Below are 12399 nucleotides of genomic sequence, written 5' to 3' on the forward strand. Positions count from 1 at the left end.
GGATATGTGATTCTGCTTGATTCATTGTGTACCAATTTGACCCCCTAGCTTACTGAATAAATACTGCGGTTTTCCAATCTTGATTTGAAAAGGTCTATTGAGTTCGCTGAATTCATTAGTACGGATATAGCTCATTATTATGTTTTCAGGGTTATTAGGAGTTAAGAAAGCCTAATAATGATAATATTGGATGGCTTATTTCGCATGATACCATAACTTATCGGATTCGTCATACAAATATCGAACTCGCCGTTGGCTCGTCCGATATTTTTATGACTCATCCGATATGTTATGGTATCATGCTCAGCCATCCAATATTATATCAATATTGGTAGACACATGACCATTTAGTTTGATATGTAATGGTATTTTATACCAGAGGAGTAAGAGAAGATATTGCAAAGCTGATGGCAATGTGTCAACTACATTACTAGAAATATTTGAAGTAATTCTTGGCTGTGTTTATCGCGGAGCTATATGAGCGTGCCGAGTATTCCACCTTGGCCAAGAATTATTTTAAATACCTATAATGAATTAATAGTAGATGATTGTCAAAAGCATTGGTTGCAAATAAAATGTATGTAAGTTTATCCAACCTAATGCTTGCATATTGAAAACATTGCGCATTATAACACTAGGGTCCATTTCACTAAACTTTATGAAGCTTCGTAAGTCTGGAAATCGTTCGTAACACACAACGAGTCGTAAGATTCATTCCACTTAACTTATGAACGGTACCCTTGTAAGTAATAGGTACATGTACTCTGTAAAGTTACGTCTAGTATTGGGTATTTGTAACTTTACGAATGGTTACTTGAGTTACAAAGGGTTGAAAGTTTAGTGAAATGGACCCTGATTGTAGTTTATTATGTAGGCTATTTGACTTTGGATAATAAGTAAAAAGATGAATTACCTAGCCGGGACACCGGCTAGGTCTTGTGATGCTATCGGATCTTTCTTCTTCTGGCAACACGTGCGTGACTTGCCACGTTTCGCCCTAGTTCTGTTATGCTTTGACCGATTTTGACCATACTTAGTCACAAACACCACTGACCATGTCCCCACATGTGATATGACATTGAACTCCATTTGACCTTTGACCTGCTCACAATGGCAAAAATGTGATTTTTACTCTAAAATGCTTCTTCTTCCACAAATAACATGTGATGGTGACATGCTTAGGTCATGTGACTTGACTTTGGTCGGTGTCTATAGGGTGTTCACAGATAAGGGGTCAAAGGTCATTAAGGGGGTCATTTCCGGTCTGAAAGCTAAAAATCTTCAAAAATCACTGTTTTTACAAATTACATAGCAGAGTGTTGTCATTAGCACACATGCATTGCTACTAACCAGGGTCTTCGGGTGTCTACAGTTTTGGGATCTAAGGTCATTAAGGGGTCGCTTCCAATAAAAAAAAAAAAATCATCAAATATGTTCATTTTTTTTTTAATCTCAAAACATAACAAGACCAGAGTGACATAAACTTCACATATGCATTAGTGTTACCCGATGTATGCACGGTATTTTTATTTTTTGGTCAAAGGTCATTTAGACGTCATTTCGGTTTTAAGCTAAATAACTTCAAGAATTTTTATCTCCATAACTAAGCATAGTAGATTTTTTAATTTAAACTGTAACAATGCATTTTCTCGGTGTATATGAGGTTTTTTTTATATTGGGGTCAAAGGTCATTAAGGAGGTCAAAACGTCAAATTTGCAAAAAAAATGTTTAAAATTACGGAAAAGTAGCTGTATCTCAGCCTATGGAAGACGGATAAACAGTGATGCACCATTAACAGTGTGAGATGTCCATAATAACCAATCAAAGGTCAAACTTTAAGTTAAGACTGGCATTTCCGGCCCGGCTAGGTCCAGATCTGTAACCAGATCTAGTTAATCTTTTTATAACCAAAGACATTTCAAATGTGATATTTTGTTGTTTATTTCACCTGTGAAATCTTGCTTGAAATGTGTATTGTATACATATGCAATTGGAATTTAAAGTTTCGGTGTATAAATGCTATTGAATTCCTATGTCTTTGAGCAAAGCAAATTGCAAGTTGTTGTAATCAATCCTTCTGTGTGCTATTAACCTCTATAGCATTAAATAATCTGGTGGTGTATATTTTATGAGCTGGTGGTATGTAAGATTGGCAATTAATTTAGATTAGAAATGTAATCTGTGTGTTAATGTGGCTGGTGTTACCTCCCAGTATGGTGTGTGTTGCAAGTGTTTTGTTGGCAGGTGAGGTAGATGGGGCTTTATGGGATATATGGCTTTAGGCGGTACGACACCCCCTGATAAATTTTACATTTTTCTCAAAAATAACCACACACTGGTATTACAAAAGTTACATGTATGTATATTATAGGGGCAAGGAATCCAATTACTTCACTGAAATTTCAGTGATTCAAGACAAGTGGTTCATTATAGGCTACATGTTAAGAAATGAGGTACATTCTAGCAGTACCTCTTTTGTTATCATAAATAACGTATCGCTTGTCTTGAATCACTGAAATTCCAGTGTAGTAACTGGATTTCTTGCCCCTGTAATTTACATAACTTTTGTAAACACGGTGTTATTATTTTTTGAAAGAAAATGCAAAAATAGTCACAAATTTATCAAGGGGTTTAGTACCACCTTAAATTGCATGCTAACTATGATGCTATGAAAACTTAAGCATTTTTCATCAGCATAATTATATTGATAGTAATATTGATAGTTACATGTATATCAGATCAGATCAGCTTGAAGTATTTGGATGAAATACCATTAACAAAATGCATTTAGGTAAAAACCACTGGGACATAATTGCCAACAAAATATAGGGCCTATATAAATTGAACTTGACCCAAACTTGAAATTCTTAGAGAGGAAGAAAGAATACCTGATCAAAATACATTATTCTTGTTAGCAGGATTTCGGGTTGCAGCTTCCTGATTTTGACTTTGACTTTTGTGCAAGTATTTTTACACGCATAACATGTTGTTAGGCCGTACACAGAATACTTCTGAAATTGTGTGTATGGGGATCGCAAAAGGTAATTGGCACAGCACCAAATTTATGATAATTTGGTACAAGTTTCCTGAATTGCAATCATAGTTTACATTTACAACATGAACAATAAGCTTTTCTTCCTAACTGTCCAGGAAAAGCAGTCATACATACGATGACCTGAATTGTATCACTAGGATCCACAACATGCTCATCTATCAGGGCACAGTTCTTTAACCCCAATACATTTGTACATTCATTGAATGACCTTTGAAACTTTGGGTACAAAAACTCATACTCTGCAACTTGAGGTCAAATTTTGCTCTATGAGTGTTTAATTGAGGTTATTGGACTATGCCATTGGATGAAGCCATTGTGGTCCATAGTGTATAGACAAATTCAAGTTCTTGTGACACTGAATTTTTCAGGCATATAAAAATGCACTTGATGGATGACCTTGTGCCCAATTTCATGTAGGCTTATTATGTTGCTAATCATGGTATTAACTATTAAGTGCATTGGGCTATCCCATTGAAAATCCACACTGCCCCTGTGGAAGATGTAGGAAATATCATCCACAGGGGGAGTATAAATTTCAAATTGAATTATTACACAGTTTCATTTGAAACTCACCTTTCCTCTGTGGACGATTCAGGTTGAATCTTTCTCGGATGGTGTATGAAATTCAAATGTGTTCATTCCATTTGAAATGCATACTCCCCTTGTGGAAGATATTTCCAAAATCTTCCACAGGGGTAGTGTGGATATCAACTGGAATCGCCCAATCATATCAACATCATATCACAGGGTAGATTCATAACTTTTACTTGATGATTTAGAATTAAATATATATAATTTTTTTGATGAATGACGGATAGATTCATTACTTTAATTTGATAAAATGTCACAAATTTAAAATGTATTATATAATATTTTTGTTGATAAATGACTTTCCATAATATGCAAGTAATGGAGCGTGTTACATTTAGAAATTGCACAGCGTCACACTGTAAAGTTTAATGAAGCATAGTCAATTTTACTTGCATATTATGAGTCACAGGTTTTAGTGGTTTAGTGACATGACATCTGTTGTGTTACTCTAATTAGATGAGGACCACTAGGATAATCTAGAAAATGTTTTAAATTAAACCACAATTTAGCCATTGCTGAATTGGGAGCCAAACAAGTAGATTTTGTCTTCCATCAAAAAGTAGGTTTAAGTTTGTATCCACTTGGTATGTACACTACCAAATTCCTATTGCTGCCTACCCCAGAGGTCCACTGCTGCCCAGCTACTTAGTGGGTACCAGTGCAGTACCAATCCAGTACCAGTGTGTGTACTGTACAATGTGATTCTTAAGGGGACTCGATCTTTTGTGCGTAATTATAGAGGGCCAGGGGATTCACTCTATCATTAAAAAAATTATTTGAAGAAGTCAAAGAGCCCTAGGAAAAAAAAACTGTAGTGTAATTCACGCCAGATATGATTCCTTTATACGACAAAAATTAATTTTTGTAATCGATCAAAAAACAAACGTTTTATATCAATTTTAAATATAGCCTGAATCCGTAAATATGGTACCTCTCGCCCTTTTTTAGGTCAAGGCTATTTTTACCATTATGCAGCGAACCATTGTTGAAGCTATTTCACATACATGTACAAAACATTCTAGAGAAAGAATGAGGACATATAGTGTTGAAATATCTTTTGTTGATTTTGAATGATAATGTCATGAAGTCGTAAATTTTAAGGTCAATATGGTTTGCCCATGGACAGCTCTGATATGTACAGTAAACACAGCACATCAAGGTTTGGCCCTTAAGCACAAATTAAGAACCCCTCCTATAGTGTCTTATCTCAAGTTGAGAGTAACGCCATGTTGGATTACACAGTTGCAGATTTGAATTGATGTGTTTACGCGGTTGCGGCTCCAGCGTATGCAGGATTAGGTTAGCATTCGCCAGTCACCATTCGAATCTGCCACAACGAACCAACATGGCGTTACTCACAACTTGAGACGAGACAGACTATTAGACAGACTATTAGAGTATAGATTATCAATCTTTTGAAAGGGGAAAGAAGGGAGGGTGTTAAAGTTGATCAGATCAGACTGTTGTTTTGTAACACACATATAACACAAAATAGTGTGTTTCTTATTAAACATGGGTTGCTATATGTTGCTAATAATTTTCAGTCTTCGAAAGGAGAAGAAGTCAGTGTGGTCACACCTAGGATCAAGGTATACATCCCTCAATATCAAAGGCACAATGAACTATTCCAGTTGAAATACATACACCCTGTGTGAAAGACATGATTTTAAATCTTCTCATCTTCACTGCCTTGATCTTCCACACAAGGAGTGTAAATTTCAAAACAGGATTACCAGAAAAGGTGACTCCGTTTGAAATCTACACCCCCTGTGTGGGAGATTAATTTCATATCTCCATAGGGGGTGTATGGATTTTAACTGGAATAGCAATACACAATAGATACACTGTGCATTGAGAAATACACATAGTTAATAGGAAGACACTACTAGCAAAGTAATTCCATAAAATTGTGCCAGAACTATTTTTTCTAAATAAACACATAATAATGTATGTAGACGTTTGAATGAAGTTGATCTGTTGCTCAATATTATCATTTGTTTTGGATCTAATGGTAAATTCAACTCATTTAAATTGAATTGAATTCCCCATTTTCCATTAAAGTTGGAGAATTTTCTGGAATCTTGAATAATGCATACTATCATGGATTGTGTATGCTTTTGGAATGGGATTAGTAATGGGCAATTCCAGTTGAAATCCTTACACCGAAGACATAACTTCAATCTTCCACACAGGGAGTGTGAATTTCAAATGGAGCCACCCATTCAGGGTCGTCTGCTCCAAAATGGGCTATTCCAGTTGAAATCCATACACCCCATGGAAGACATTACCTTAATCTTCTACACAGGGAGTATGAATTTCAAATGGAGCCACCCATTCAGTGTTGTCTGCTCCAAAATGGGCTATTCCAGTTGAAATCCATACACACACAATGGAAGACATGACCTTAATCTTCCACACAGGGGGTGTGAATTTCAAATGGAGTCAACCATTCAGTGTCGTCTGCTCCCAAATGGGCTATTCCAGTTGAAATCCATACATCCCCTATGGAAGACATGACCTTAATATTCCACACGGGAGTGTGAATTTCAAATGGACCCACCCATTCAGGGTCGTCTGCTCCAAAATGGGCTATTCCAGTTGAAATTTATACACCCCCTATGGAAGACATGACCTTAATATTCCACATAGGGAGTGTGAATTTCAAATGGGATTTCCTGCGTGGGTAGAGTGCATTTGAATTTTACACCCCCTGTGTGGGAGACTGGTTCATGTTGAGACATTTTGCTGTTTAATTGAGTCTGTTCTGAGCAGTATGGAAGAAATCAAGAACATGGTTTGGATATCAGAAACTGAGAATTCCCTTGTCTTTCAAGAAGTATTTTTTGCTTTACCGGAGGCAGCAATGAGCATTTAGCTGAAGCTTCATGGGGTAGATTACTTCTTGAGGAGTCCGAGTGTGGTGCTCTCTTTCTAATCATGTCAAATTTAGCCAAATCTATTCAAAATCAAAAGTATGCTGTATCCATGATAATATGTGGGTTATAAATAGATATTTTGTCTGTGATAAAAACTAACAACTTGCAAGCTAGAAAAAAAAGCAACAGTAGAAAAATAGCAAAGCATTTTGCATTGGAGTTGTTACTACTATTGCATAACCTGTGCTACAAGCTTAATTTTCTCAAGTGGTGATATATCCAGCACTAAGACTTGCTTGAATTTGTGGTAACTAAGCGAAGTGGGAGGTTATGGATATGACTGTAAGCAACATAGCAATAGAGCCTCCTAAGGTCAATGAGCTGGAAGTTTATTGGAGTACTCTGTACTGTACCAACAGAATGAAAGCAAAAAACCAGGACTCGACTACCATCTTGATACACACATGGGGCAGAAATTGTGGGTATACATGTTTTGATCGAAATGCCTGTGTGCGATTCTAGACACGCTTCATGGTGCGACCCGCTGACTGCATCAAAGGAGCGATGCAATGCATTATAGCATGATCACATAGAGTTGTTTTCATTATTTTCCGCGTACCGTCAGCAAGGGCAATACCCCCAATTTATTACCCATAACTGACCGCGCTATAGATCAGTTGACCTCAATGTCAACAAAGGCAAAGGACTGGTATATTGATATACTTGAACGAACTGCATATAACCAATACACTGTTCAATAGCCTTATTGTGATGGGGCGGGAATTTTAAAAGCATGGGCCCTGGACAAAATATGATGCTCGCGCAAGTATTGCCAGGCAAGGAACAATGGGAATTGCGATGATACATGCGCATACTGCCAGGCAATGATGTTACAAGTCAACTCATCTATTGCATGTGGTGGTATAAGTAGTCCTGCTTCTCTGATTTTAATTCTGTGATTGATCCTCACATAAAGAAGTGCATTGCAGTGTATTAGGTGATGGCTGGTGGTGAGCTGGCCATCAATGTTGTTGACATGTGGCTTTCCAGAATCCTGACATAGCCAGACCACTGCTTTGGCTTGAAGCCATCAACTTGAGGGATATATTACTTACACAGTTTGCCAATGCCAAAGTGCTAAATTATCAAGCCAGTTCCCTGTATTGTTATTTCCCCTTAAGTTCTAGGTTCAGAGGATCGCAATACACTGCAAAACAAACTCAACCGCTACATAACGATTTTAACAAAATTGCTTATTAACATGCAAAACTGTCTAGTAGGGTAAGAAATGCAGCATATGAACGTTGTATGAATTTTATAATATCTGGGCTTCCTGCATATTTATTTGGGTCCAGATGCATCGCATCAGCAAATCTTTAAACATGCTGCACAGTGCACGCAGCATATAATTAGGGATTGCTACAAGGTAGTGCCTAATCTACATACATGTTTGTGCTGTTGCTGTTAAAGTTAGCGCATATTATGTTGCCAATTCAAATATAGAAGTAGACCGACTAACAACTGATATCATATCTTGAAACTGTATTTTTTAATGGTACAGAAAATAGACCCATAGTACTTTTCAAACTGTCACGCCGCTTGCCACTGAGCTGCGTAACGCACACACGTTGCAGACAAACGAGCGCCATCACAGCTTGCCATTGGCTGATATGTCATGCCGCTTGCCACAATGGAAGTATGACGGGCATTTAGTGGCACTGCTCATTTGAGGGCAAATTACTTCCAAATCTCTCTTCTTCACCATTCCAAATAATCCAAACAATATGTTAAAAAATATAATTGCATCCATTCACCATTATGCAGAAAGCCCTGATATCACTAGGATCCACAACATTCTCATCTATCAGGGCACAGTTCCTTAACCCTAATACAATTGCACATTCATTGAATGACCTTTGAAAATGTGGGTACAAAAACTCGTACTCTGCAACTTGAGGTCAAATTTTGCATTATGATTGTTTAATTGAGGTTATTGGACTATGCCATTGGGTTGAGGCCATTGTGGTCCATAGTGTATAAAAACAGTGAAACAAAGAATGAGGTTAAGTGGTAAGGTGTTTTGGTTTTTAATTCTGACTAATGCCACACAATTGCATGTGCATTTTGAGAAAGCCTGTAACAATTTGAATGTTAGTGTTTGATTTTGTTTTGTTCTGTTGTTTATTTTGGTTATATGTTTCTGATTTTGTAGAATCGAACCAAGTCCGCCAATCAATAAAAGGTATGAATTTTAATGAACACCTTGATATTTTTTATGAATGACCGTCATCATCATCATTTTCTTCTGTTTCATGATCAAAAACTGTTTGAAAATGGAATGAAAATTGCATATTTCATACCTAATTCTTGTTCCATCAAAGTTTCGAGTCATGTCTTTCTTCTGTCCAACAAGACAATTTACAGCTTTTAGTCTATGACGTTTATGTCAGTAAGATTAAATTGTCACTTGGATTTCTCCCAGACTCAGTACTGTTCAAGTTATATTTTTGTTTTTTCAAATATTGACCGTTTCTGTGAAATAAGTTGTATATTGATATGTATGTGTGCTATGTGATGTTGCAAATTTCCCTTTGTATCCATGTCTTCTTTTGATACTGGGCTATTCCAGCTGAAATCCATCCTCCCCCTGTGGAAGACATGATCTTAATCTCCCACACAGGGAGTGTGACTTTCAAATGGAGCCACCCATTCAATGTCGTCTGCTCCAAAATGGGTTATTCTAGTTGAAATCCATACAGCCCCTATGGAAGACATGATGTTATTCTCCCACACAGGGGGTGTATGTACATTTCAGGTGAAGTCACCCATTCAGATAACCCCATTTGAAAGTCACACTCCCTGTGTGGAAGATTAAGGTCACATCTTCCATATAGGGGTGATGTATTTCAACTGGAACAGCCCATTGGAATCATTTTGTGGTGTATATACTAATGTTTGTTGACCCACTCAGAAATCAAAATACCACCGTATTATCGCAACTGTTAAGTACTACAGGATTCTGGTTTGAAGTATAGGGTGATGGGTAGTTCACATATCATCGTTGGGCAGGAAAATGTGTCATTGGCCCCCAAACATGTTTAAAGCAACAAAACCTTGATATAATCTGTTGGCAGTTTTGTTTTAAACATGTTCAGGGGCCAAAAGCACATAGGAGGTTTTTGGTTCTGAAATGAGTTAGGTGTTGCTTCAATGAAAGATTTGTCCTGATATTTAGTTTTTGGAACTGGGCATGATTCAAATTATAATCTACCATTCAGTGGATGGGATTTTATTCCCAAACAAAACCAAAAAATTAGAAACGGCTACAAAATATGTAAACTTACAACAGGAGTTATATCAAATTTAAAATAGTTGCATTATTGGTGTAATGCAACTGTTAGTTGCAATCCCTGCTCCCCAGGACCTGGGACGTACTAGCTGGGTCTTAGGCAGGGTTACAAACATGTTACAGTCCTGGCTAAGTCCTTGCAGGGCAGGGAACTATTTTCTTGTACATGTACATCCCTGTCCTATCGCCCACCCCCTAACCCGGGGCAACTGCCGGTAAGATCACAAAGCGTACAAGACTTATCAGACTCAAATCAATAATCGATATTCAGTGTTTAGACAATATTATGTGGTATGGTATGTGATACAGTATTTGCCGTCATAGTGAATAAGTTGTTACCTTGGTTACTAGTTCGCACATCTGTTAGTAACCCATTGACTTTGTGTTGTGATCATTTTGATTGTGGTTCCAAACACAAAAGATAGCTTGAATCAGTCGACCTGGCAGTGATCAATTTTGACTTGTCACTACGACGGTGAATTATTATTGTGTAAAGTGATTGTGCACTGCTTTGTCTGCATGCAAATGGCTTCATATGTTTGCTGTGATTTGTTTGTTGGTATTTTGCGATGATGCATCAAAACACATGATCACTCATGTGTGTAACAACAGTATGTAATGACTAACTCATCCCTTGCAGTGTGTAACTGTAACCACATGATAACAATAACATATGAAATATATCAGTGATACGTTGTATGCAACTAGCTCGCATGACATCTTGAGCTAGAGAGGTTGGTATTCACAAAAGCAGGACTTGCATCCCAACTAAATTTTTCCATGGGGGATGCCCCCCTAAAATCCTGATAGAATAAAAGTGAAAGCAATAATTGGCCTGTGCTATCTTCCTTAGTTATTAGCCTGAAAAACACGTTTTGGGCCTAAATAGGGTTAAATTGCACAATTCTGTGCAATTCGCACATACTGGCTAAAATATTGGCCAAAATAGTCTGAATTAGAAGATTTTTCGCATATGCAATGTCCCAGTAGAGGCACAATATGTGCTCGTCCAGCCCTTAAATTTTAATGCTTCTGCCGCCATTTTTATACATATGAAAACATGGAGATGATTTTGGCTGTGATGGTTATTCACTAGAGATTAGGTTGATCATGGTATTGTGCATGTATAGAACGGTGTTATAAAAAATTATTAATATCAAAACTAACCACACTCAAAATTAGAATTTTAAATTTTTGGTGCTGTTAAGTTAAGACCAGGAAAGTTTCACCTAGTCACAAGTTTTTGAGAATACCAGCCAATATTTAAGTTATTAAGTATGATATAAGTATGAGATAGTGACTTGAACAATCTCATTGTTTATTTGCTAAAATGGTTAATTCCAGTTGAAATTCATACACCCCCTACATGTATGAAAGACATGACCTTAATCTTCCACATAGGGAGTGTGAATATCAAACGGGGTTGCCTGAATGGGTGGCTCCATTTGAAATCTACACTCCCTGTGTGGGGGATTAAGATTATGTCTTCCATAAGGGGGGTGGTGGATTTTAAAAGGAACGGGACAATGTATGGTTTAATTGGTTTATCGGTAAGTTAAAAAGATATGCTTCCTAGTATTACACCCTCATGCTCCTAAGTACAGCCACATAGTAACTGAATGTATCTCATCACTACCTGTGTTGTATCCCTGACTATGCTACCCTTTCTTCCCTATGCTTGAGCTATCCCTCCAACCTTAGCAGCATGAATAACATTTCATAATTATTAGGGCTTAACCGATATGGCATTTGTCTACTGATCCAATATCCGATATCGATGTTGTAATCGATCCGATACTGGTAAAAAAAAGTTTTTTTCAATTTTTTTTACCGATATCCGATCCGATACTGATATCAAAAACATCAAGCCCTTACGATATCCGATCCGATAATCGGTTGAGCCCTAATAATTATGAAGATACTGGTGAAAGATCCAGGTAAATAAATGCATAAATTTCACATTCAATTTGTATCATAGATCCTGACTGACTGTGTTTAAAGTCTCAACAGGTCACAATTTTCAAAGAACCGTACTCGATTACAAAATCATCTTCAATGTGGAGACATTTTGTAGACGAATTCTATTACCCATAAGGCCCAAAAAAAATAATTGTTTGTTTGTCCTCCACAGCTTTGAAAGAGGACGTATGGGCGATGGATGGGCGCGGATTTGCCAGGCGGATTTGCCAGGCAATTTTTAATGATTTGCCATAAAATGTGTATTACATTGCGAATTTCAAAAAATCTAAATTATTTGATATCAGAAGGACATTCTTCGTATTCAGAATGCAATTCGATATGTCTGATATGCTCTAATGTCCCATTACGCCACTTGCAGTTCCGCCATTATGCACTATATGCGGGGAGAGCCTCGAACTGGCAGCATACATGAAAGGAAGAATTACGTAACCTTACACAGAATGTTATATGACTGGTTCAATTCCCATTCATGTATGCTGCCAGTTCGAGGCTCTCCCCGCACATAGTGCATAATGGCGGAACTGCAAGTGGCTAATAAATACTGTCC

The 12399-nt window shown here is 37.3% G+C and overlaps 1 protein-coding gene across 6 annotated transcripts in view; it reads left to right on the plus strand.

The window, feature by feature from the left end:
- The window catches only part of LOC140136877 (DENN domain-containing protein 1A-like), a 147806-nt gene that overhangs the window by 27382 nt on the left and 108025 nt on the right, over window positions 1-12399 (plus strand). For 5 of the 6 annotated variants that reach the window (XM_072158480.1, XM_072158485.1, XM_072158482.1 and 2 more), the window contains exon 4: window positions 8736-8765. The exons of the other annotated variant lie outside the window; for it this stretch is intronic. In XM_072158480.1, coding sequence (XP_072014581.1) covers window positions 8736-8765 — 30 coding nt within the window. The remainder of the gene's footprint in view (window positions 1-8735; window positions 8766-12399) is intronic. 6 annotated transcript variants of the gene reach the window in all.

The sequence above is a fragment of the Amphiura filiformis genome, chromosome 17 (genome assembly GCF_039555335.1).
Source record: "Amphiura filiformis chromosome 17, Afil_fr2py, whole genome shotgun sequence".
Taxonomy (NCBI): domain Eukaryota; kingdom Metazoa; phylum Echinodermata; class Ophiuroidea; order Amphilepidida; family Amphiuridae; genus Amphiura; species Amphiura filiformis.